The sequence below is a fragment of the Scyliorhinus canicula genome, chromosome 18 (assembly GCF_902713615.1).
Source record: "Scyliorhinus canicula chromosome 18, sScyCan1.1, whole genome shotgun sequence".
Taxonomy (NCBI): domain Eukaryota; kingdom Metazoa; phylum Chordata; class Chondrichthyes; order Carcharhiniformes; family Scyliorhinidae; genus Scyliorhinus; species Scyliorhinus canicula.
The window spans coordinates 82,843,813-82,871,221 of NC_052163.1; the positions used below are offsets into that span (position 1 = coordinate 82,843,813).

At 44.3% G+C, this 27,409-nt stretch overlaps 2 protein-coding genes across 2 annotated transcripts in view; one reads left to right on the forward strand and one right to left on the reverse strand.

Annotated features, from left to right (window-relative positions):
* LOC119952927 overlaps nt 1–27,409 on the reverse strand; it is a 1,042,551-nt gene that overhangs the window by 814,593 nt on the left and 200,549 nt on the right.
* The window catches only part of LOC119953600 (procathepsin L-like), a 32,260-nt gene continuing 18,404 nt past the window's right edge, over nt 13,554–27,409 (forward strand). Inside the window, exons 1-4 of the mRNA XM_038778019.1 lie at nt 13,554–13,580; nt 17,236–17,377; nt 20,383–20,505; nt 23,435–23,674. Coding sequence (XP_038633947.1) covers nt 17,246–17,377; nt 20,383–20,505; nt 23,435–23,674 — 495 coding nt within the window. The 5' untranslated portion in view covers nt 13,554–13,580; nt 17,236–17,245. The remainder of the gene's footprint in view (nt 13,581–17,235; nt 17,378–20,382; nt 20,506–23,434; nt 23,675–27,409) is intronic.

Consider the following 27,409-nt stretch of genomic DNA (forward strand, 5'->3'; position numbering starts at 1 on the left):
CTTTCAATGCCCTCGAGCATTTGCTCCATTATTCGATGAAAGATTTTGGAGGCCGACACAATGCCAAATGGCATTCGGTTGTAGCAATATCTCACGAAGGGAGTGTTAAATGTGCAGAGCTTCCTGCTGGAGTCGTCCAGCTGTATCTGCCAAAAGCTCTTTGATGCGTCCAGCTATGTAAAGTATTTGGCATGCGCCATTTCACTCGTCAGCTCCTCCCGCTTCGGGATCGGAAAGTGTTCCCTCATAATGTTGCGATTCAGGTCCTTGGGATCGCTGCAAATGTGCAGTGCTTCAGAAGACGTCTTGACGCAGACCATCGAACTGACCCAGTCAGTTGGTTCCATCACCTTGGATATTATTCCTTGATCCTGGAGATCCTGCAACTGAGCCTTCAGATGGTCTTTGAGGGGTGCTAGCACCCGGCGCAGTGCATGGATGACAGGCGTGGCATCAGGCCTGAGCAGAATTTTATAGCGGTCGGGCAGCGTGCCCATCCCAGTGAACACATCGGGGTATTGCAGTAGGAGCTCCTCAATGTCAGCTTGCAGAATGTCGTTAGCTGAGGACATGACATGCACACGCTGAACTAGATGGAGGAGCTCGCATGCTCAGGCACCCAGCAGGGAGGCCTTGCCGGGCTGGATGATCTCAAACCGCAAAGTGGCCTTGACGGCCCTGTTGGATACCTGCAGGTGACAGGACCCTAGCGCCATGATGGCATTCCCATTGTAGTCGAGCAACTGGCAGGCCAGTGGAAGAATGGTAGGCTGCCTCTGCATGCGAGCCAGATCTGCTTTGGATATTAGGTTGGCCGAAGCACCGGTGTCCAGTTTGAACTGGATGCTACAATTGTTGACCTGTACTGTGGCATGCCACTCATCTGCACAATCCACTTTAAGGATGGGCGTGTGTGTTGGTGAATGTGAGGAGGCATGGTTATGCATGGTGATGATGCCCACTTGATATGGGGACTCCGGGGAGTCGTCCTCTGGATCGGTGATGGAATCCGGTTCCCAGTCCAGCAGCCTGTGCTGCACACTTCGAACTCGTTTTCATTGGAACTGATGCCGCTGGCCCCCTGTCGGAGGTACAGATCTGCACAGAGCAGCATAATGGCCAAACTTCTTGCAGTTGAGACATCGCCTGCATCTTGCAGGGCATTGCCGCTTTAAATAGGCGGTGCCGCAGTTGGGACATGTCATCACGTCGATGTCGTGACGCTCGGTGTGCGTCGCACCTGCGCAGTGCGGTCAGCCACCGCTCGCACCTGCACAGTGTAATCTTCAGCCGCTTCGTTTTCCCGACCCTGATGCACATTTGTGGGACCCCTGGAAAAGCGCAAAATGGCCGCCTTCATCGATGCTCAGGCCCCGCTTTCAGGCGATGGCCTGTACACTTTCAGCCTCGTGGGAGGCGAGTTGGTTCTGCTTTGCCAACTTCAGACGGGAATAGCAACTTTTCGCAGTTCGTGAACTTTGCATGTCTCGATGGCCACTGGCAGGGTCATATTTTTTATTTTTAGGAGCTGCTCCCACAGGGCATCAGAGTGGACGCCAAACACAATTTGATCCCTGATAAGGGAGTCGGCGGTGTCTCCATAGTTGCAGGCCTGCGCTAGAATGCGAAGCTGAGTAAGAAAAGACTGAAAAGACTCGTCCCTACCCTGAAGGCGCTGCTGGAATACATAACGCTCAAAGCTTTCCTTTGTCTCGACCTCGCAGTGACTGTCGAATTTGCCGAGGGCAGTCTGGAACTTGGCCTTGTCCTCACCGTCGGAGAAAGTGAGCGAATTGAAGATTTGGATGGCCTGGTCCCCCGCAGTAGACAGCAGCAGGGTGATTTATTGCGCATCGGGAGGCACTTTCGAGGACCGAGGCCTTAAGGTATAGGCTGAATTTTTGCTTGAAGATCCGACAGTCGGTGACAAGGTTCCCAGAGATGCGGAGCTGCGGAGATGCCAGGATATTTTCCTTGCCACAGGAAGGCATTTGCTGCTCTTCAGAGAATTTTCGAAGGTAATTACTTAGAGGTAGTAGCCACTTCTGGTATCATGTCGTGTTGTTCACCCTGGGGTAACACGGATTGCACACGATGCAATTAACTGATCAAGTATAGACCAAACAAAGGCGTTGGTTCAATATGAGATTTATTAAACTCGAGTAACGAAACACTCAGCTGCCTGTGGGTTGACTCTCAACTACCCTAAGTAACTAAAGCTAACTATCTAGACCAGGCTAGCTCTGATCCACGTGTAGGAGGTGTTGAATGATTTGTACACCCTGACTATTACTAAAGCTATCACCAATGGAAAGAGACAAAGTGCTGATGCCTCGTGTGTTTTATAGGTGTAAGCCCCCCCTCTGGTGTCCTGTCTTGTGTTTGGTCGTGTTCTGTTCTGTATATTGATTGGCTCACCTGGGTGTCTGTCACTGCCTGCTTTTACCTCAAGATGTGCATGGGTGCATATTATGACACCCACTGTTAGTGGTAGCACAGGTCGCACAGTGGTTAGCACTGTTGCTTCACAGAGCCAGGGTCCCAGGTTCGATACCCGGCTTCCCCCCCACCGTGGACTAGCAAAACAAACCAGGATTTATAACAGCACGCTGCTCTCCCAGGTGAAGAGAAGGAGAAAAAAAATCATTAAGAGTAAACACCCAAGCTCACCCAGGAACAATCAAGGATTAACTGAGACCACCTCAGTATGTATCGCCATTCATTGCCTCGAAAATCACCAACCTCAAGGAAAGGTCAGAAGGAACCCAGTCCTCCCCAGGATACAGAATCTGCTCGGGCTATTGACTGAGATCGGCACGGATTCTTCAAATCAAAATAACAAAAAGCAAAATAAAAACCAGATACGATTAGCTCTAACTGGGCAACTAGCCTCAATCTCAGTGAAGACTTAACTAACCCTACCAGCCAACTCCACACCAACCATCCATCACCCTGCCATGGCTCCACTCATCTTCACTATCTATAAGATAATGGGTGCCCAAAAGACACACCCTTCTCATATCCTCAAGGATAAGAGCACATAAAAAATAAAGGGGCAGAACTGTGACAAATAAACATTTCATATAAGAACACCCAGAGTACAGGGAACAAATTGAATAGTTTCAATGGGGTTTTGATGTGTGCATATCTGTGTGCCTGGGGCGCATAGATGTATTACGGGAGGTTGAGGGGGAAAAGGGAGTGAATTTGTTGAGTGAGACCTGGATAGTTTTCTATAATATGACAAAACAACCAGTTATTCCCAATAAAGATCTGGCAGAAATAATGTAAAATTACAGAAAGATCTGAACAATACAAATAGAGAACTAGCAATAGAAATGGGGAATGTTTGGAAATTGTGGTTAGAGGTTGTAACAAACTAAATTAACGAACGTTAAGAATATTAGGAAGTTGCCTGAATTGTCACACTTCATTTCCCCACTGCTTGCAGCAGTCGTTCTCTTGCAGAATCAGAAATCACTATGATGATAATGTTTCATTATGAATTTCTTTAAAACTTGCTCCCAGTGTTTACCTGGAAAATAATGATCTGTGTTTTAAACACCAGTTACAGTCCTTTAAACAGCTGCATTAATATTGCCAATGGTTGGAAGGTCTCTGTGACTGGTCAGTTATAGACCAGAATCTTGGAGGTCAAACATCATAATGTCTGATTTTCATAGAATTTACAGTGCAGAAGGAGGCCATTCAGCCCATCAAGTCTGCACCGGCTCCTGGAAAGAGCACCCTACCCAAGTTTAACACTTCCACCCTATCCCCATAACCCAGTAATCCCACCCAACACTAAAGGCAATTTTGGACACTAAGGGCAATTTATCATGGCCAATCCACCTAACCTGCACATCTTTGGACTGTGGGAGGAAACCGGAGCACCCGGAGGAAACCCACGCACACACGGGGAGGATGTGCAGACTCCGCACAGACAGTGACCCAAGCCAGAGTCGAACCTGGGACCCTGGAGCTGTGAAGCGATTGTGCTATCCACAATGCTACCGTGATCAAGAAAACCTTATTGGGGTTGAGTGTGTGTCACCCTGGTGGGCACAAATCTGCCATTTGAGGTGGAGGAGGGGGTAGAGGGAGATTTTGTCAACAGCGAGTTGTCCCTAACATAGTAGCAGACACCTTTGATTAACTTTGTGAGGTTGTCTTCAGGATGGAAAGCGTAGTGTTCACAAAGATACTTGAAGCTATATTCATCAACAAAGCTAAATGTATTTACACTACTCAAATTAAAGTTCAACACTTATTCCTAAAGCAAACAAATAGATAATATTGAATTACACACACTAACACTATCTCCATACTCAAACTGTAACTATATTCTATCCTCTCTAGCTCTACTATGTACTTAACTCCAGTCTTCTCTCCTCTACCCCACTCTCTCCCAGTAGCCTAAGAGTCAGTGATTTTTATAGTACTGTTTCTAGCTTCATCCAGTGGCTAATTGTAACATGACATTAACTCTTCACATGTTGTACATTTCTATAATGTCACAACACTGTGTTTCACTTCCACTCTCTCACTCTTTTTGCCATTTCCCACATGATTACAATTAAAAATCAATCAAACAATGTGGGGTGGAGGGGGGAGGGGCACTGCTTTTAATTGGCAAAACCTACCATCAGCTGAGAAGGAAGCTCACTATCACCTTCTCAGGGGCAACTATGGATGGACAATAAATGCTGGCCTAGCCAGCAATGCCCACATCTCACATCAAGCTAAAAGATGTGTAATGTTATCCAGATGACATCCTCATCACTGGCTCAAGTGAAGAAGATCACCTGAAGAATGAGGAAGCTACACTGCAACATCTCCAAAACTGTAATTGCCGAGTCAAACAGGAAAAGTGTGACGTTTTCAAGACATCCATAAACTACTTGGGTACCATCATTGATAAAGGTGGCTTGCATAAGGAACCAAAGAATATGGCTGTAATCTTAGAAGGCCCAAGTCCTCAAAATGAACTTGTTCCAAATTTCGCAACACTATTGAACCCATTACACATCCTGTTCTGTGGTAAATAGGTATGGCATTGGTCAGAAAAATACAAAAGTGCATTCATTGACTGTGTAAGGAGGTGAAAAATTCACACGTAGGCTTGTTTGAGTAAGTAAAGAAGCAGTTTATTATTTCAGATTTTGGAGAAAGATTTGGAGACTACGCAGTCTCGCAATACCCTTTCTCACTTGTGCGAAGGTTCGCATTGGGTTAATATTCAGATTCAAGGGGTGGAATTAGTTGTATTCTCATTTACATACAATCAATAAACTATATTCACGGTACAATTCATTACATGTAGTCAATCAATTTTCTTAGCATCTGAGTTATCACATATATGGTTAAAGTGGGTGTTGTCTTACCCGCCCCTAACTTCATGCAAAAGCCACTCAAGACTGACATAAGGATATGTCTTGGCTGCAGCTGGGGACCTTGAGCTTATTAAGGATACATTGCATTCCTTGTTCTGTGAAGCTGTTATCAGCGGCTGTTAAAATACTCCCGACATACCCCACCTGGTTCTCATGAGGTAGCTTACACAGTTTGTAACTTATTGTTCAGGAATGCGGCTAGTTCAGCCAGTTTGTGTCTTTAGTATTGCTTTAATAGCTATCAGCCATTTTGTGTCCTTTCTGATATTAATAAGCATTGTGTATACACCATCAATTTCTACAAATTGCCTCTTCTGAACAGGCATCTAAGCCAATGAGTACCTTTTGTCTCAACAGAACTATTCAAAAATAATACAGCAGCAAAAATGTAGTTACAGAGCCACCTATAATTTATATCATAGTCCAGTATCAGAAAATGTCGCCCAACAAAGTAAAAAATAAGTCAGAGCTATTGGTTCACCACAGTCCCAACTTCCTTGCGCTGTGTCATCATATCGGGTTGGTGCAGTTGTCTCGCATATTTTGCCTTCAGGTGAGAAAGAATCAATAGCATTCCTTCATGAACTCTTACTGGCTCAGATATTAATAACGCTCAGTTAGAAAAAGAAGCTTTGAACATCATTTTCGGGCTAAGAATGTTTCACCACTACCTTTTTTGACAGATCACCGACCCTTGATGACAATCTTCGGGCCGCATGAAAGTATTTCTTCTTTAGCAGCTAATATGTTACTCAGATGATCGTTGATATTACCGCCACACACTTATGGATATCCAATATTGTAAGTCGAAGCAACATGCAAATGCTGATGCTTTGTCAAGATTGCTGTTACTGGGCAGCATGGTGGCCTAGTGGTTAGCACAACCACCTCACGGCGCTGAGGTCCCAGGTTCGATCCCGGCTCTGGGTCACTGTCCGTGTGGAGTTTGCACATTCTCCCCGTGTCTGCGTGGGTTTCACCCCTAAACCCAAAAATTTGCAGAGTAGGTGGATTGACCACGCTAAATTGCCCCTTAATTGGAAAAAATAATTGGGTAATCTAAATTTATAAAAAAAAAAGATTGCTGTTACAAATTAAACAAGAACCTGAAGAACATTTTGTCAACATCCAATATCTCTCACTCGTGAATAATGTACTTGTGACTTCTTCTCAAATTCAGAGATACACAAGGACAGATCCAGTGATGTAGAAGGTGATCAACCTCATTTCTGGTGGTGGGGATGTGCTGAGCAGGTTCAGGAAAGGTGGCTGTCCATCTGGGAATTTGGAATTTAGCACATTTAGCCAAAAATAAGCCACTAAGGCAGCAAAACCCCTCCTCCCCCCTCCTCCTCCAAGAACATGATAGATATACAGAGATGCCCTCAAACCTGCAAAGGGTCAAAGAGATGGTAAAGTGGGCAGGATCCAGGAGAGAAAAGCTGGGGCAGCAGACACATGGAGCTGACCGAGACATGGCTGACCGAGCCGGGTCGCGATAATCATGCTGGGCTACCTGCCAATAAGTCAGAGGATGGAGCTCCTAACGTAGGAGCTCCTGAAGCACATGGATGCGATCAAACTGGAAATGATAGTGACGGTGAAAGTGGTGGTCGCAGATCTCCTGGCCCCTTTCAAGGAGGCACTGGAAATAATGGAGCGGTGATTGAAGGCGCAGGAAGTGACAGGCAGGAATTCGAAAGGGCGGCGACCGACCAAGGGACCAAATCGCCTCATTAGAAGTAGAAGTGGCGGGTTTGGTGGCAACGCAGGGAATGCTCAAAGGAAAAGTGGAGGACCAGGAGAATTGATCGCGCCACCAGTACATCCGCACTGTGGGCCTGACAGAGGGCATCGAAGGCAAAGATCCCATGGATCAGATGCTGGACAAGTTGGTTGGGGGGGGGGGGGGAAACTTCCACAAGCCCCCACAAATAGACAGGGCCCACAGGTCACTCCGACCAATGCCAAAAACAGGAGAGCCGCCATGGGTTCTCGTTGCCAAGGTACACAGGTTCCAAGGTAGAGAGCGGATCATGAACTGAACAAGAAGCACACAGCCATGCACATGGGAAGGAGAGACCGGCCAATCGTGCTATGGGACGAGAGCTCGGGGGGTGGGTCGCACTGCTCAATAAGGAAAGCATTCACAGCGAAAAAGATTGTTATGGACCCTGGAAGATGGCATTTCATGATTAGCGGTGTCCTGGAATTTGCAACAGTGGTGCCGGTAAAGGTTCATGCTTCCAACTGGGACAGTTGACCCAAGGGGACACATTGATTGATCTCCCTGTGGAAGACGTAGAATATGAGCTTGCCGGTTAATGGCGTAGGCCCGCCCAGCTGGGGGTCGTGATTCACTCTTTGAATGCCGGCCTGCACTTGGACCCGCACTTCCATTAGTTCCGATTGGGACCTGTGAACTGTAAGCTGCGTTGCGGCCTTTACTTTATTTTTCTGAATTAAATGTTGTTTAATTTACCTTCTCGGGTCTCCGGAGCATTATACACATGTTCCTCTGTGTGCTCAGGGGTCTGAATGTTTGCCAACTCACACTGAAACCAATGCATTCAAATCTGTCCAATATGCTAAAAGCTATCCAATGTGCTCAAAGATATCCAATGTGCTCAAAGCTATCCAATGTGCAAAAAGTTATCCAATGCACACAAAGCAATCCAAAGTGCTCAAAGCTATCCAATGTTCTCAAAGCTACCCGATGTGCTCAAAGCTATCCGATGTGCTTAAAGCTATCCAATGAGCTCAAAGCTATCCAAAGTGCTCGAAGTTATTCAATGTGCTCAAAGCTATCCAATGTTCTCAAAGCTATCTAATATGCTCAAATCTATCCAATGTGCTGAAAGCTATCCAATGTGCTCAAAGTTATGCAATGTGCTCAAAGTTATCCAATGCACACAAAGCAATCCATTGTGCTCAAAACTATCCAATGTGCTCAAAGTTATCCGATGTGCTCAAAGTTATTCAATGCACACAAAGCTATCCAATGTGCTCAAAGCTATCCAATGTGATCAATGTTATCCAATGTGTTCACAGTTATCCAATGTACTCAAGACTATCCAATGTGCTCAAAGTTATCGAATACAGTCAAAGTTATCCAATGCACACAAAGCAATCCAATGTGCTCAAAGCTATCCAATGTGCTCAAAGCTATCCCATGTGCTCAAAGTTATCCAATGCACTCAAAGTTATCCAATGCACACAAAGCTATCTAATATGCTCAAAGCTATCCAATATGCTCAAAGTTATCCAACGCATTGATATCTATACAATGTGTTCAAAGCTATCCAATGCTCCCATAGCTATACAATGTGTTCAAAGCTACCCAATGTGCTCAAATCTATCCAATGTGCTAAACGCTATCCAATGTGCTCAAAGGTATCCAATGTGCTTAAAGTTATCCAATGCACACATATCTAGCCAATGTGCTAAACTCTATCCAATGTGCTCAAAGTTATCCAATGCACTCAAAGTTATCCAATGCACCCAAAGCTATCCAATGTGATCAAAGCTATCCAATGTGCTCAAAGCTATCCAATGTGCTCAAAGCTATCCGATGTGTTCAAAGTTATCCAATGCTCCCATAGCTATACAGTGCATTCAAAACTATCCAATGTGCTCAAATCTATCCAATGTGCTAAACGATATCCAATGTGCTCAAAGTTATCCAATGTGCTCAAAGTTGTCCAATGTGGTCAAAGTTATCCAATGCACACAAAGCAATCCAATGTGCTCAAAGATACTTGATATGTTCAAAGTTATCAAATGCACACAAAGCAATCCAATGTGCTCAAGGTTATCCATTGCACACAAAGCTATCCAATGTGCTCAAAGCTATCCCATGTGCTCAAAGCTATCCAATGTGCTCAAAGTTATCCATTGCACACAAAGCTATCCAATGTGCTCAAAGCTACCCAAAGTGCTCAAAGCTATCCAATGTGCTCAAAGGTATCCAATATGTCCAAAGCTATCCAATATGTTCAAAGCTATCCAATGTTCTCAAAGCTATCCAATGTTGTCAAAGCTATCTAATGTGTTCAAAGCTATTAAATATGTTCAAAACTGTCAAATGTTCTCAAAGCTATACAATGTTCTCAAAGCTATCCAATGTGTTCAAAGCTATCCAATGTGCTCAAAGCTGTCCAATGTTTTCAAAGCTATCCAATGTGTTCAAAGCTATCCAGTATGTTCAAAGCTATCCAATATGCTCAAAGCAATCCAATGTGCTCAAAGCTATCCAATGTTCTCAAAGCTATCCAATGTGTTCAAAGCTATCCAAGGTGCTCAAAGCTTCCAATGTGCTCAAAGCTATCCAATGTGCTCAAAGCTATCCAATGTGATCAAAGCTATCCAATGTGCTCAAAGCTATCCAATGTGCTCAAAGCTATCCAATGTGCTCAAATCAGTCCAATGTGCTAAATGCTATCCAATGTGCTCAAAGTTATCCAATGCGCACAAAGCACTCCAATGTGCACAATGCTATCCAATGTGCTCAAAGCTATCCAATGTTCTCAAAGCTATCAAATGTGGTACGGGTACCAGTCTCCCCGGACAGGCGCCGGAATGTGGCGACTAGGGGCTTTTCACAGTAACTTCATTGAAGTCTACTCGTGACAATAAGCGATTTTCATTTTTCATTTTTCAAATGTGTTCAAAGCTATCCAATGTGTTCAAAGCTATCCAGTATGTTCAAAGCTATCCAATGTGCTCAAAGCTGTCCAATGTTTTCAAAGCTATCCAATGTGTTCAAAGCTATCCAGTATGTTCAAAGCTATCCAATATGCTCAAAGCAATCCAATGTGCTCAAAGCTATCCAATATTCTCAAAGCTATCCAATGTGTTCAAAGCTATCCAATGTGCTCAAAGCTTCCAATGTGCTCAAAGCTATCCAATGTGCATAAAGCTATCCAATGTGATCAAAGCTATCCAATGTGCTCAAAGCTATCTAATGTGCTCAAAGCTATCCAATGTGCTCAAATCAGTCGAATGTGCTGAATGCTATCCAATTTGCTCAAAGTTATCCAATGCGCACAAAGCACTCCAATGTGCACAATGCTATCCAATGTGCTCAAAGCTATCCAATTCCCATACCAGCCTCCCCGAACAGGCGCCGGAATGTGGCGACTAGGGACTTTTCACAGTAACTTCATTTGAAGTCTACTTGTGACAATAAGCGATTTTCATTTTTCATTTTCATTTTCATTTCATTCAATGTTCTCAAAGCTATCAAATGTGATACGGGAAGCTATTCCCGTACCAGCCTCCCCGGACAGGTGCCAGGATGTGGCGACTAGGGGCTTTTCACAGTAACTTCATTGAAGCCTACTCGTGACAATAAGCGATTTTCATTTTTCAAATGTGTTCAAAGCTATCCAATGTGCTCAAAAGCTATCCAATGTGCTCAAAGGTATCCACTGTTCTCAAAGCTATCCAATGTGCTCAAATTAGTCCAATGTGCTAAACACTATCCAATGTGCTCAAAGTTATCCAATGTGCTCAAAGGTATCCAATGCACACAAAGCAATCCATTGTGCACAAAGCTATCCAATGTGCTCAAAGCAATCCAATGTTCCCAAAGCTATCCAATATGTTCAAAGCTATCCAATATGTTCAAAACTATCCAATGTTCTCAAAGCTATCCAATGATCTCAAATATATCCTATGTGCTAAACGCTATCCAATGTACTCAAAGTTATCCAATGTGCTCAAAGTTATCCAATGTGCTCAAAGTTATCCAATGCACACAAAGCAATCCAATGTACACAAAGCTATCCAATGTGCTCAAAGATATCCAATGTTCTCAAAGCTATCCAAAGTTCCCACAGCTATCCAATGTGCTCAAAATAATCCAATATGTTCAAATCTATCCAATGTTCTCAAAGCAATCCAATGTTCTCAAAGCTATCCAATATGACCAAAGCTCTTCAATATGTTCAAAGCTATCCAATGTTCTGAAAGCTATCCAATATGTTCAAAGCTATCCAATATATACAAAGCTATCCGGTGTTCTCAAAGCTATCCAATGTTCTCAAAGCTATCCAATATGTTCAAAGCTATCCAATATGTTCAAAGCTATCCAATATATACAAAGCTATCCGGTGTTCTCAAAGCTATCCAATATGTCCAAAGCTATCCAATATGTTCAAAGCTATCCAATATGTTCAAAGCTATCCAATATGTTCAAAGCTATCCAATATATACAAAGCTATCCGGTGTTCTCAAAGCTATCCAATATGTCCAAAGCTATCCAATATGTTCAAAGTTATCCAATATGTTCAAAACAGTCCAATGTTCTGAAAGGTATCCAATGTTCCCAAAGCTATCCAACGTGTTCAAAGCTATCCAATGTGCTCAAATCTATCCAATGTGCTAAACGCTATCCAATGTGCTCAAAGTTATCCAATTTGCTCAAAGTTATCCAGTGCACACAAAGCAATCCAATGTGCATAAAGCTATCCATTGTGCATAAAGCTATCCAATGTGCTCAAAGTTATCAAATGCACACAAAGCAATCCAATGTGCTCAAAGTTATCCATTGCACACACAGCTATCCAATGTACTCAAAGCTATCCAATGTGTTCAAAACAGTCGAATGTTCTGAAAGGTATCCAATGTTCTCAAAGGTTTCCAATGTGCTCAAATCTATCCAATGTGCTAAATGCTATCCAATATGCTCAAAGCTATCCAATGCGCACAAAGCTATCCAATGCACACAAGGCAATCCAATGTGTTCAAAGCTGTCCAATGTGCTCAAAGCTATCCAATGTACTCAATGCTATCCAATGCACAGAAAGTAATCCAATGTACTCAAAGCTGTCCAATGCACACATAGCAATCCAATGTACTCAAAGCTATCCTTCCTGTTTTTGCTTCTGAAGTGAATAGCCTCACCCAAACGCCTTCTGAAAGTCCAAATATACCACACTGACTGGCTCCCCTTGTCAACTTGGCAACTCTAGGGGCTGGTTTAGCACAGTGATAATTAGATAGTTTTTGAAGCAGACCAAGGCAGGCCAGCAGCACAATTCAATTCCCGTACCAGCCTGCCCAAACAGGTGCCGGAATGTGGCGACTAGGGGCTTTTCACAGTAACTTTATTTGAATCCTACTTGTAACAATCAGCAATTTTCATTTCATTTCAGAATGTTTGAAGGTATGGAAATTCATATCTATGGAAAATGAACTTTGTGATTTTGCTGTCCAAATGCTAAAATAATATTGCCAATTGCAAATGTTTGAGCATTGTGGTTTGAGGTAATTGATGACATTGAGATCAGTTATGTTACTTGCAATGTGAATTGATAGTTAAATGACTGCTTGTCAGTGCAACCAATGACAAATGATAGCCAAATGATTGTTTTGAGGACCACTGATGTCAAATGAGTGCAAATGAACACTGTCAGAAATTTTGTGTGGGGACGCTTGTGGGACTGCACCTCCTATTTTCCCACTAGTGGTGTTTTGCTGAGGTTGAAAAGGCGAAGAGGAAGGTTTCTTGTTACCTGCTCCATGATTAACCTGTTTGATGCTGGCGGGGGTGGGGGGGGGGGGGGGGAGGTTAAAACTGTCCACAAAACCTTTCCTTCCCATTGCTGATACTGTTTCTACTGATAATTTATAATTCATCAAGAAAAAATAAAGAGATAGGATCCAATCTGAGAATTTAATTTTAGGCCTGTGTTCCTGTAAAGTTGGACACTGTGTATATCTGTGGTGTAGTGAGCTGGTCAGAGCTGCAACACAGGGTCAGTTTACTCATGCTGATCACACTGCTTAATATGTTTGGATCACAGCAAGGCCAATGGACAGGTTATTTGGCATCAGAGACTCTTAAAAAAGCCTGGGCCACCCTTAATGGGATCGAAGTGTAGCTTTACAGACACCCAGTGGTTGAGATAAATAGAAACTAATCAATAATTAAAAAGAGGTGGTCATCCAAATCTTACATTTCAAAGTATTATTACCGTTTTCCCTTTGAAAAGAGGAATTTGATTCTTAAGCAACATTCTGAGTCATGAGACAATCCCACTACATTTGTTCGTTATTGTCCTGCATTTCCCAATCAATGATGTGTCCATAGATCTGAAGGGATGGATCCTGGGAGACTGTGTGTGTATATAATGTGGGAGGACACCCGCCATTCAGTCGAGCTGCTCGGAGGATCTCTCCAAGGTGAGTTTGTTAATACAATGTTTCTGTCTCATTCTTTCTAGTGTTCATTGATTAATCGGGTGGAATGGGATGGGTTCAGTTCCCATTCTGTTTGTTCGTCCAGATGGAGCGGGGGATAAATTCACCGGTTTCAGTATTCTGGGAAAGTAGTTCAACATTTTTCAGGTTAAACACCAGGTTAATTAACTTCTCCTCCTCTGTGTTACTTTTTGTATTTGTTTCCAGGATGTTGGTAAGACCGGTATTTATCGCCCATCCCAAGCTGCCTTGACCAGTGGTGGGGAACCTCCTATTTAAACTGTTGTAATCCTTGTGGTGAAGGTGCTCCAAAAATCCCCTTCAATAGGAATTCCCATGACAATGACGAGAGAGCAGCAATCTATGTCCAAGTCAGGGTGGTGTGTGACGTGGAGAGAAATGTGGAGCTGAAGTTGTGCCCAAGACACTGCTGCTCTTGTTCTTGGTGTTAGAGGTTGTAAAGGAAGAAATAACCTTGTTAATTTGCTGCAGTACATCCTGTAGATAGTACATACTGCAGCTGTAGTGTGGTAGATGGTGCAGGAGAAACTGAGTCTCCGAGCAGGAGCACCAATCAAGTGAAATGCTCCGACCTGGATGGTGTTGTGTTGTTGTGACTGCACCTTCCAGGCGAGTGGTGATGATTCCATCACACTCCTGACTTGGAGCTTGGAGATTTTGGAGAGACTGAATGGTCAGGAAGTGAGACACTTGTCTCAGAATACCCAGCCTCTGCCCTGCATGTACAGCCAGAGCGTTGATACGGCTGCTCCAGTCCAGCTTCTGCTCAATGGCGTACACTAGAAATTGGCAGAGTGAGAGCACAAGGGGGGTTTATTTTTCAATGGAGAAACCAAGGTGAAAGGTCAATGGCCATCAAACAGAATGACAAGTTTGCCAAAAAAAGAGGAAAGGGAAACTAAATCTAGGAGGACTTGGAAATGTCAAACTTGCAAAGTATTACAATGTATTGACAGTACAGAAACAGGTCATTCCGCCCAGCAGGTCCGTGCTCATCTCTATGCTCCACATGAGGCTCCTCCCCCCCCCCCCACCCCCCATTATCTCACCCCATCAGCTTTTCATTCTGTTCCTCTTTTCCTCATTTGCTTGTCGACTTTACCCTTAAGATTCCCACTTCCTGTTCTAATGGCGAGGCCCTCATTTTAACCACTCTGTAGGTAGAGACATCTCCTCTGAATTCTCCATATGAGTGAATATCTCATATTTATCCCTATGCTAACAAACTCTTTCATAATCTGGAGGACATCTATCAGGTTACCCATCAGTCTTCTCTTCTCTGGAGAAAATAGCCCCAGCTTATTCGATATTTCTTGATATGAGTAACCTGTCAGTTTTGGCATAATTCTAATCAATCTGTTTTGCACCTTCTCCTGTAACATTTTTGGGCTTGAATATGATCACAGCATAAGTTGGGAAAGATCTCAAACTGAGATCCTGCTGGTGCAAATCCCATTCTGACCCTCTTGCAAGATTTTGGAGCCAAAATGGGATTTGCGCATGCAGCAAATTCCGCCTTTTCGGTAATTTATTACACAGCACTAGAGGAAGGTATTGGGTATCAAGGCATTATGTAGCCATGGTTGTGAAATGGTGATATAATTACACTAATCCTGAGGCCCAGGCAAATGCTCTGGGGTCTTGGGTTCAAGTGCCTCCCTAATCCCTGGTGGAATTGAAGTTCAAACACTAAATCTGGAATAAAAAGATTGGGCTGGATCCTTTTGCCCTGCCCGCAAGACCGCCACAGGCGGGATGCAGACCATGTAACGGACCATTGACCTCAGGTGGGGATTTCCGGTCATGTAGCGGGCAAGGCTGCAGAATCCCACCCATAGTGTCATTCGTGATGACCCTGACAATTATCCTTTCTTTGATTGTTGAAAACCTGGTTCACCGATGTCCTGCAGGGAAGGAAATCTGCCTTATCTGACCTGGTTTACTCAGCAATTTGGTTGACTCTTAACTGCCCTCTGCAATGATCCAGCAAGACACACTGTTCAAGGGCAATTAGGGATGGGCAACAAATGCTGGCTTTTCCACCAATGTCCACATCCCATAAAAAATGTTTTAAAACTATCCAGACAATAATGTTCAAACAGTGCTTTCTACCCATTGACATCAGGCAATGAGGGCAAAGGGAGAGAGGAGGGGCTGTGTGCCGTGCAGTGTATTTAGAGATTGGCAAGAACAAGATGGGAAAGTCTAGGAGAAAATGATCATAATATTACAATGTGTTAAATATTTGTATGTAAGCATTTACATTGTATATAATGTGTGCATGTCAACTTGTGTGTATATCATCATTCCAGTCAAATTGTTATTTATTTGCTGTAAAATATCATTTGTCAGAGGCTGGTGTTCCATTCTCTGCTCAATGAAGCTATGATGAGGAGGGAGAGGAGGACTCTGTTCCCAGTAATTACCAGTATCTATTTGAATGGTAGCACCATTTTCAGAGAACACCAATTCTTTGCTCTGATCTGTTGTGGGGCTTTTAAAATACATTCTCGGAATGATGGGTATTTCTGACAAGGCCACAATTTATTGTTCAGCCCCAGTTTCTCTGATTCAGCAGAGTAGCTCACTGGGGCAGTTCAGATGACAAGTAACCACATGGATGTGGAACTGGAGTCTCATGTAGGCGAGCCCAGATAAAGACGGCCATTTAGGGATTAAAGAGCATTTCAGTAACAAGTGAACCAGTTCGATTATTATAACAATCCAACAGTTTTTTTGGCACTGTAATGGCTGCATATAGTGGCACCTGTCTTATTGACCAGAGTTAATTTAATTGGCTAATTCCCTCATCGATCACATTCAGAGTTCACTATTTTACTGAAAACAGCTTCTTTTATTTGCAAACATTCAGTGGAAGTTGATACATTTTCTGGATGGCAGCACGGTAGCATTGTGGATAGCACAAATGCTTCACAGCTCCAGGGTCCCAGGTTCGGTTCCGGCTTGGGTCACTGTCTGTGCGGAGTCTGCACATCCTCCCCGTGTGTGCGTGGGTTTCCTCCGGGTGCTCCAGTTTCCTCCCACAGTCCAAAGATGTGCAGGTCAGGTGGATTGGCCATGATAAATTGCCCTTAGTGTCCAAAATTGCCCTTAGTGTTGGGTGGGGTTACTGGGTTATGGGGATAGGGTGGAGGTGTTGATCTTGGGTAGGGTGCTCCTTCCAAGAGCCGGTGCAACTCGATGGGCCGAATGGCGTCCTTCTGCACTGTAAATTCTGTGACAAACCCTGTAACACAATCACAATACTACTTGAACCATTTGGTTAGTAACTCTTCAGCTGGAATGCTATCACTGAATGAGGATCATTCTGAAGATCAGTATAATTTAAATTAATTTCACAGGCTTTCTTATAACCTACTCTTTTCAAGAATTAGTCTTGAATAATTGAACAACATTAATTAAATAGACATAATGGCAGAAAGATTCCAGTCCACTGACCATGAAGTATTTTAATCTGTTCAATGAACCTAAAGTGCAAAAAGGTGACAGCAATTGATTGAGGAAGATAATATTTGTACATTTTCAGAATACTTTTACCAGTAATCTGTGAATATTGTCCACTCCATGTCTGATGCCATTGGTTTTACTCCATTAGGTTGTCCATCATGAAGCTCTCTCTGTTTCTGGGCTGTGTGCTGCTGTCGATTCTGGTTGTAGCTTCAGGCCACACATTTGATTCAAAACTGGATGAAGATTGGAAGAGCTGGAAATCACAAAATGAGAAGCAGTACACCGAGGTAAAAGGGGAATTTGTTCTAGTGTGGATCCCAGAGCTGGTTTAGTTCAATGGGTAAGACAGCTAGTTTGCAATGCAAAACAAGGCCAGCAGCGTGGGTTCAATTCCCAGACCAGCTTACCCGAACAGGTGCCAGAATGTGGCGACTAGGGGCTTTTCACAGTAACTTCATACTTGTGATATTAAAAGATATTATTATTATTCCAAACATTCAGCTCACTGTCAAGGGGGATGAGATTCCACACAATTGGTAAATTATTGAGAATTCTTACTTGGTGTTTAGAGGCAAGGGGTGGGATTTTCTAATCTTGCGACAGAGTGTCCACGCCGTCATAAATGCCGTCTCGTTTTATGACGGCATGAACGGGCCGACCCTACGACTAAGGGCCGCACGGCACTGGAGCGGTTCACGCCGCTCCTGATGCTGATCCCAGTGTGGACTGGGCACCGCAGGATCTGTGCATACTCAGTGGCGCCGGTGCCAACGCGCACATATGCAGTTGTTTCCTTGAACGCACTGGCGCCGATGCAACATGGCGCAGGACTACAGGGGCCGGTGCGTAGGAAAGGAGACCCCAAATTAGAGAGGCCGGCTCGGCGACAGGCGGGCCCCGATCACAGGCCAGGCCACATCGGAGGCTCCCCCCCCCCCACCCCCACCACCGACCCTTAAACGCCTAGTTCCCGCCAGCTGAGAGCAGGTGTGAACGGCGCCAGCGGGACTCGGTGCTTTCACGTTGGCCACTCGGCCCATCCCGGACCGAGAATCGGCGGGCTGGCCACATAGAGCGATCCCTGACCGGCGCCGCGCCAACCACGCAAATGGCGCCTATTCTCCGTCACAATCGCTTCACAGCACCAGGGTCCCAGGTTCGATTCCGGCTTGGGTCACTGTCTGTGCGGAGTCTGCACATCCTCCCCATGTGTGCGTGGGTTTCCTCCGGGTGTTCCGGTTTCCTCCCACAGTCCAAAGATGTGCGGGTTAGGTGGATTGGCCATGATAAATTGCCCTTAGTGTCCAAAATTGCCCTTAAGTGTTGGGTGGGGTTACTGAGTTATGGGGATAGGGTGGAGGTGTTTACCTTGGGTAGGGTGCTCTTTCCACGAGCCGGTGCAGACTCGATGGGCCGAATGGCGTCCTTCTGCACTGTAAATTCTATGTAAATCACATGCCGACGTCGGGGCGATGCGGAGATTCCCCGGCCCGGCGCCAGGACTGAGAGAATCCCACCCGAGTTCTCTGTTGGGGGGAATGGATATGTGAAGTGTAATTGAGCTTGAAGTTCCAAGGGAGTTCTCTAAATCTCAAACTCTAATAAGAGGACCGACAGAATTCACAATAAAACACTGAATTAAGTGCCAATCAAGACTTTAGTGGGCAGTGGAAGGGCTCCCAGCGGATCAAGAACTCTGAGGGTAGAAGTCCCAACTTCCAAGAGCTGCTGGTCAGCCGAACGCTGTCAGGTGAGCATTGCTTGGTAGAGTGACCGGGAGTGGTGTTGTTTGCAGTAAAATACCCACCTGAGGCCTAGCCCATCAGTGAGTGATGGCGGGCCTCGAGTCACAGTTGCTGGTGACCCGGCAGCAAGAGCATGGCTGAGGCTCTCACTGGACCCCCACACTTTGCAACACTTGGTCCCTCAGGCAGGTACTGAAGGACCCCAACTTGGAAGCCCAAAAGAAAATCCAAATGGGTTTGCTTTTCGGGCTTGGCACATGATAAATGCTCTGCCCAGGTCGATTTCAACAGGGGTGCTGGGAGGCACCTAATTGGGCATTCATTGTCCACATTAGAACATCAGTTGCCAGTGCTGGAGCAGCTGCTCATGAGCCTTCACTCCCTGAACGTCATTGGACAAGAGGAACAAAGGGGGGAGGGGGCGGGGAGGTGGTGTTCCCACCTTACAGCCTCCTTCCCATTTAAATGCTCCTCCCCCTCATCACAAACTCACCTCAGGGAAGGAAGGGAATTAAATTCAGTCTTTGGTGTAAATTAATTTACTGGATTCCACTGGGCCTCTGTTCAAGTTACCATAGGAACCATAAATACACCTGGAGAGTAGCTTCATGACCATTTGCTTTGTAAACATATCGACATTGTTATCACACTCACCAATCAGAACACCCCCCAAAATTAATGGAATGGGGAGGCAAAATCTTTTTTAAAATTAAAAATGCCCAATTGTTTTTTTTCTAATTAAGGGGCAATTCAGCATGGCCAATCCCCCTACCCTGCACACCTTTGTTTGTGTGGGTGAGACCCACACAGACACGAGATGGGATTGAACCTGGGTCCTTGGCGCCGTGAGGCAGCAGTACTAACCACAAAGCCACCGTACCGTCCAGAGGGGACAAATTCTAACCTGGGAAATGCATGATCCATCTTTCCGCTCAACTTCCAATTTTCTGTTGTTTATCACAAAACATTATGTTCAGGGATAAAGATGTTGATCTTATTCAACTGATTATTCCTACTACACTTTCAGGCTGGGATTCCAGAGTGGGAAACGTGCCGGGTGGGGTGACGCAGTCAGGTTGAGATGCAGAGAGAGATTTAGTCTCAGAGACATGACAGGAGCAAGTCGAGCCTTACCGTCCCTGAACAAGTTCCTGCTGGTCATACATTAGTATGCCATGATGCTCATTACATTAAAATTGTTAAAAATTACTTCTACCTTTCTAACAATGTCAGCGGTACACGAGGATCTCGTGTGACTGCAGGAGCTGGCTGCTGACACATAAACAAAAATGCAGCTGACTTCCAGCTCTGTCATCAGGACTGCGCACCCCAGAAAAAAGACTGCCTAAAGCTTTGATCTCAGTCGCGGGTTCAATCTGCTTTACCTTTCTGTGTCTATGGGAAGAGGAATGAGTGTATCTTCTACAATATAAATGAGAGGATAGAAATCTGACAGCAAAATGTAACTTTAGTTTTTGCATCAGGATTCTAAATAATTTTACAAAATGAAAATGTTACAGCCTGACTGCCTTAATGTCTTTATTCAGGAAGAAGAGACCTACAGGAGAAAGATATGGGAGGACAATCTGAGATACATCGAACAGCACAACCTGGAGTACTCAATGGGGAAACACACGTTTACTGTGGGAATGAACCCGTTTGGAGACCTGGTGTGTACAAGATGTCTAGAAGGTGGATCAATTAGATCCAAGTTATTGTGGGTACTATTACTGAATGAGGTGTGATATAAGACCATATTAAACAGGAACAGGAATAAGTCCCTTGATCCTGCTCTGGAATTCAACATTGATCCGACATTGCTCACGTCCACTTTCCTGCCTTGTCCCCGTATCTTTTGATTCACAATACACAAGGACTCTGCCCTCAAAGCTCTCTGTGGCAAGGTGTTCTGAAGATTTGCAAACCTCTGAGAGAAGAAATTCCTTCTCATTTCAAGTCTTAAATTGCCACCACTTGATTCTGAGACTATGCCTGCTGGTCCTAGACTCTCCAATGAGGGGAACATCCTCTCAGCTTTTACCCTGTCAAAAGCCCCTTAAGAATCCTATATGTTTTAATGAGATCACTTGTCATTCTTCTAAATTCCAAGGAGTAGAGTCCCAACCTGTTTAAACTTTGCTCATGAGGCAATCCTTCCACACCGGGGATTATCCTGGTGAACCTGCTCTGAACTGACTCCAATGAAATAACGGGGCTGGATTCTCCGGTACCCCAGCCGCATGTTTTTCGGTGACGCTCCATTCGCTGCTGGTGGGATTCTTTCTTCCCTCCACTTGCCAATGGGATTTCCCGTTGAAGCCACCCCATGCCATTGGTAAACCCACAGACAGGGGTGCACTGCCAGCGGGAAGAAAGAATCGCAATGGCTGGAGAATTCCAGCCAATATCTTTCCTTAAATAAGGAGAGCAGTACTGCTCACAGTAATCCAAACGTCGCCTCACCAGCAGATTGTACAGTTGTAGCAAGACTTCCTGACTCTTATACTCTAACCCCCTTGGAATAAGGGCCAACATTCCATTAGCCCTCCAGATTACCTGCTGCACCTGTGCTAACTTTCTTTGTTTCTTGCACAAGTACCCCAATCCCTTCGTATTATTGCTTTCTTCATTTAAGTAATACCCTGTGCTTTTGTTTTCCCTTCCAAAATAACCAACTTGATTAGTGGTATCACAGCACCTCATTATAACAAAGAATTTACCGTCCGTTCCCAATGTTTCTGTCAAAATAGATTCTTCTCTCCTTTTGATATCTAAGTGCATTATGTTTGCTCTGACAGTCAGCCAACACCATGGGCTCCTTTGTCTGCTGTACTTTCTGAACAAAAATCATGGGATGGCTTCATCGGCACCAAACCAAATGACAATTTACAAATGATGTCTGCGTGGGTTTCGCCCCCACAACCCAGAAATGTGCCCCTTAATTGGAAAAAATAATTGGGTAATCTAAATTTATTTAAAAAAAGGTTTGTTTCAAACACGAGCTTTCGGAGCACTGCTCCTTCCTCAGGTGAATGGAGAGGTATGTTCCAGAAACATTTATGTAGATAAAGTCAGAGATGCCAGACAATGCTTGGAATGCGAGCATTTGCAGGTAATTAAATCATTACAGATCCAGAGATAGGGGGTAATCCCAGGTTAAAGAGGTGTGAATTGTCTCAGGCCAGGACAGTTGGTAGGATTTTGCAAGTTCAGGCCAGATGGTGAGGGGTGAATTTAATGCGACATGAATCCAAGATCCCAGTTGAGGCTGCACTCATGCGTGCGGAACTTAGCTATAGGTTTGTCCTCGGCAATTCTACGTTGTCGCGTGTCCTGAAGACCGCCTTGGAGAAAGTTTACCCGGAGATGAGAGGCTGAATGCCCTTGACTGCTGAAGTGTTCCCCGACTGGAAGGGAACATTCCTGCCTGGTGATTGTCGCACGATGCCCGTTCATTCGTTGTCGCAGTGTCTGCATAGTCTCGCCAATGTACCACGCTTCGGGTTTTGCCAAATTGTGGGCGAGCGGTCGAGCGGTAGGAATGTTTTGTATTTGTGTAGCAGTGGTCCAGGATGTTTGGGCCTCTGGTGGAGCAGGTGACGTGTTGGTGGTAACTTGGTAGTATGCTCTTGAACTTGGCTTGATTGAAGTTCCCAGCTGCAATGAACAAGGCCATGGGATGTTTCGTTTCAAGGCTATTTGTGGTGGTGAATATTTCGTCCAGTGCGATTTTCACGTTTGCATGGGGTGGGATGTAAACTGCCGTCTGGATAACAGAGCTGAAAAGGTAAAAGGTAGGAGGGGCGGCATTTTAGCGTCAGGTATTCTAGGTCTGGGGAGCAGAAACTCGGCAGTGTTGCTACATCTAGGCACCAGGAGGTGTTGATTAGGAGGCAGACCCCACCTCCCCTTGTCTTGCCTGAAGGTGCCGCACGGTCCATTCGGTGGATTTAGAAGCCCTCTGGTTGCAGGGCACAGTCTGGTGAAGCAGGAGTGAGCCATGTTTATGTGAAACAGAGCACACAGCAGTCCCTTAGTTTTCTTTGAAAAGTGAATCTGGCTTTAAGTTCGTCTAGCTTGTTTTCTAGAGATTGGACATTAGCTAGGTGTAAGGGAACTAAGGCCAGGCTGGTGATGGAATCTGAGAGCCTTCTGATCAGGATGGTTCAGTTAAACGCCAATAAACTCAGCCATTATGTGGGATTTTACCCATTGTCCTCACTGCGAAAGTGCTCTGGAAGTTTCGAATGACCAGAAGATTCTCAAATTATTTCACACTAAATCAGGCATCACTGCTGCCATTGTGTTTGTTGTACCCTAGACCAGAGAGATAATTTATCACCTTCAGGATCTCAACCCACCTTTATCCTGGAGTGTGGCGAAATGGATGAACCATTTTCCTGCAGTTCTTTATTTTAGTCAAAAATTAGACATGAGCATGGAATGTCAGCGCTGCTTGAGACTTTAATCGCTCTTTTGGGTAAACTCAATGAATGGGTGAGAATGTGGCCTGATGCGGTTATCTACTCTCCTCCTGCACATTCTCTATTAAAAATCCATCCATTCATTAATGAATGCCTGATGTGTTTTCCTTTCTAGACTGATAAAGAGTTCAATGAACGCATGAACGGATTCCTCCCAATGGAAGCTGATAACTCAACTGAAGAATTTGAAGGAGACGAATTTGATGAGGATGAAGAAAGTGAAGGAGATGATGATGAACTTGATGAAGAAAGTGATGGAGATGATAATGAACTTGATGAACAAAGTGACAATGATGTGACACGTTTAATTGTCGATTGGCGTAAACGTGGCATTGTAACTCCAGTGAAGAACCAGGTAAAAATCAGGAAGAACCAATCTAGTCATTATTGGGGTGGGATTTTAAGTCAGCTGCTCTCCAAATTTCCCATACCACCCATGACGATGCCCACCGGTGTCAGGATGGGAAAAGACCACCCCAAGTGTGAGGTTCTAATTGGCTCTGGGTTTCGATCCTTTTTGCCAGAAAATGCCGCTGCTGCTTACTCACAGCAGCTGTTTGTGTGCATTGGTTATGGTCGGGCATGAAATCATGGTGGGATTTGTTTGCGTAAAAATGTTAAATGTTGGATTCCAAAGTATAAAAGTTTTTTTTCTAAGATGTTAAAATAGATTTAAAATTGAAGTGTACAAGTACAATTGTTGCATGCTAAATAAGAATTTCATACCTAACCTGGCAAAACCCAAATCAGACAAGTTTCCGAGATGCGCTCTCCAAGCTCCTTGTCATATTATGTCCAGTCTCACTTCATGAGCATTGTATTGTATACTCTAATTATGCACTGTTTAATTATTCAGATGCCGAATGAAAAGTGAACGGGAAACATAATTTATATGGAAAGCACCAACCAACCTAGATATAAGTTGTGGAGGTTGGAGGAACAAGTTCCTGTTCCCCTCACCTTTTGATCAAAGCAGCCAATTCCATGTTGTGGCTTTTCTATGATAGTGTCTTAATCATTTAAACCAACACATTGATACTAATTAGAATTATCAGGATAATTATCTGGATAATGACAAAATCCATTCATATTATTCTAATCCTTAGTCAATGACCCCATCACTAAATTGTGTCACATCATCTGAGATGTCCCCTTTTAAATACAGCATTACATTGCTCCATATACATGAGATTAGAACATAAGAAATGGAAGCAGGAGTCACCCACTCAGCCCTTCAAGCCTGTTCCATCATTCAATATGACAATGACTGGTCTTTCAACTAAACGTATATAGAACCTTCGTGAGGCCACTGTGTGCAATTCTGGTTGCCACATTATAGGAAGGATGTGATTGCACTGGTGGGGGTGCAGAGGCGATTCACTGGGATGTTGCCTGGGATGGGAAATTTGATTTATGAAGAGAGGTCAGATTGGCTTGGATAGTTTTCGCTGGAGCAGAGAAGACTGAGTGGCAACCTGATCAAGGTGTACAAGATTATGAGAGGCATGGACAAGGTGGATAGTGAGTAGCTGTTTCCCCCAGTTGAAGGGTCAGTTACAAGGGGACACAAGTTCAAGGTGAGGGGTAAGAAATTTAAGGGGGATATGAGGAAAAATATTTTTACCTAGAGGGTGGGGACGATCTGGAATGCACTGCCTCGGAGGGTGGTCGAGGCGGATTGTCTCACATCCTTTAAAAAGTACCTGGATGAGCACTTGGCATGTCAAAACATTGAAAGCTATGGGCCAAGTGCTGGCAAATGGGATTAGTCAGGCAGGTCAGCTGTTTTTCATGTGTCAATGTTGACTCGATTGGTTGAAGGGCCAATTCTGCATTGTATTATTCTTTAAATCTGTGATCCTGCAAACTACTGGGTACAATTACTTACTTTTCTCAAACTCAGTTGGCCCAGGCCCTGAATGGCATTCATAATCAAAGAAGCAATTAACATAGTGCCCATTTGATGATGTATTTTTGCTGTTTCTCTTTTGTAGCCTCAATCACTCCCTGTCATTTAATTCTCCACATCCCATTAAATATCATTTAATCTCCATTCTAATCCCGGGACGAACTTTGACACCCAATACACTATCATCAAACCTTAAAACATACACTGAACATTCACAAATTAGTCCAAATTCTCAGCACAATTTTGTATATTTTTCTTAACCTCTTCTGAGGTCTTTTATTTTCCAAAGCTGCAATCAATGTTGTACTTGTGTCCACATTATTATTTCAAAATGACTCCAAATGCAGAGATCTGTATTGTTGGAATGCCAGGACTGGTCAATTCATTTTATAATCCTGATGAAAGTTTGTTCTTTAACAGACAACATGAGTCAGACGTTACTTGGATTCAGTCATTATTGCATTTAGGAATTGCACAATGTTCAGAATATGAATACAATCTGAATTCTGAATTATTTCAGTGTTCTCACGGAAGATGGTAGCACAGTGGTTAGCACTGCTGCCTCACAGTGCCAGGGAACCGGGTTCGATTCCAGCCTTGGGTGACAGTGTGAAGTTTGCACCTTCTCCCAGTGTCTGCCTGGGTTTCCTCCGAGTGCCACAAATATTGCCACCAAAGGGTCCGGTCCACCTCCTCCTTCACTATCCTGGCTAAGACCGTGAACACTCCCGCCCAGAATCTTCCCAATTTTTTGCAGCCCCAAAACATGTGCACGTGATTCACTGGCCCCCGTCCTAAACCTCTCACACTCACCTGCTACCCCCTGAAATGACCCTCATTCTCGCCCGAGTCAGATGCACCCTGTGCACCACCTTAATCTGTATCAGGGTCATCTTTGCACAAGAGGAGGTCCCGTTTACCCTTCGGAGTGCCTCACTCCATATTCCCGAATTGATCTCCCCTCCCAACTCCGCTTCCCATTTCTCCTTGATCTTCACCACCTGCTCACCTCCCTGCTCCCCCAGCCACTTATATATATATCCCCAATTCTTGCCTCCCCTTCCACATCTGAAAGCAGCAATCTCAAAAGTGTATCCCGGCAACCTAGGGAACCCTCTCCAAACCTTTCGCGCAAAGTCCCTAACCTGCAGATACCTGAACTCACTCCCCCTCGGCAGCTCTACCCTCTCCCTTATCTCCTCCATTCTGGCGAACCCTTCCTCCAAATACAAATCCACTTCCCTCCACCTCCTGTATACACTATCCACCCCCCCACCCCCTGCCCCCCTCATGGCTCAAACCCATGTTTCTCGCATAGCTAAATGTTTCTTCCATCCTAAAATGCCTCCTCAGCTGATTCCACATCTTCACCGTGGACTGCACCAGTGAGCTCCCTGAAAACCTACTCGAAGCCATTGGCAACACTGCCGTCACCATAGCCCTCAAACTAGACCCATTACAAGATTCCTCCTCCATCCTAACCAACTCTACCCCTTGTCCTTCCCACCACCGCCGCACCTTGTCCATATTCGCCGTCCAATAATAATGAAGCAAGTTCGGCAATGCCAACCACCCCTCTGCCTCTGCCTCTGTAGCAGGGTCCTGACAGTATTTTAGTTTATCTCATTTTTAAAGATGGTTTTCCCAGTTCTTTATTTACAATTCAGATTAAACCATTCAATAATTTCTCCATTATTTAAGCACTGTTCAAGGTTCATTAGCTCTTAAAGAGTGAACAGACCAATCTGAGGATATATCAAAGTTATTGCTATAAAGAAACAAAAGATCTGCCAGATATTTATTGCACACAGGACTCTTTTAACTTCCATCAGTCATAAGTTAGAAAGATGCTGACAGTTTGCTAATGGCTATCACATTCCAGTAGAACCAACAGCAATAAAGAATGTTTATCCAATTATTCAACACAATTCCACAGACACCAATTACTCTCAACATTCAATTTTTAATAAACTCATATCAAATAATGATTTTCACCTAATTTATAATCACACGAATTTCACTGTGGTTAACATCAAAGTCTAGTTTCCACAATTTAATAATTTCGTTAACTTCAATAACCCTGATTCCATTCCGTAATATTTTAAACTGGTAAATGGAGAAGAAGTAAATTTATCAAAACCACGCTTGCTTACAAGAACCCATTGAATTAAATAATTTTAT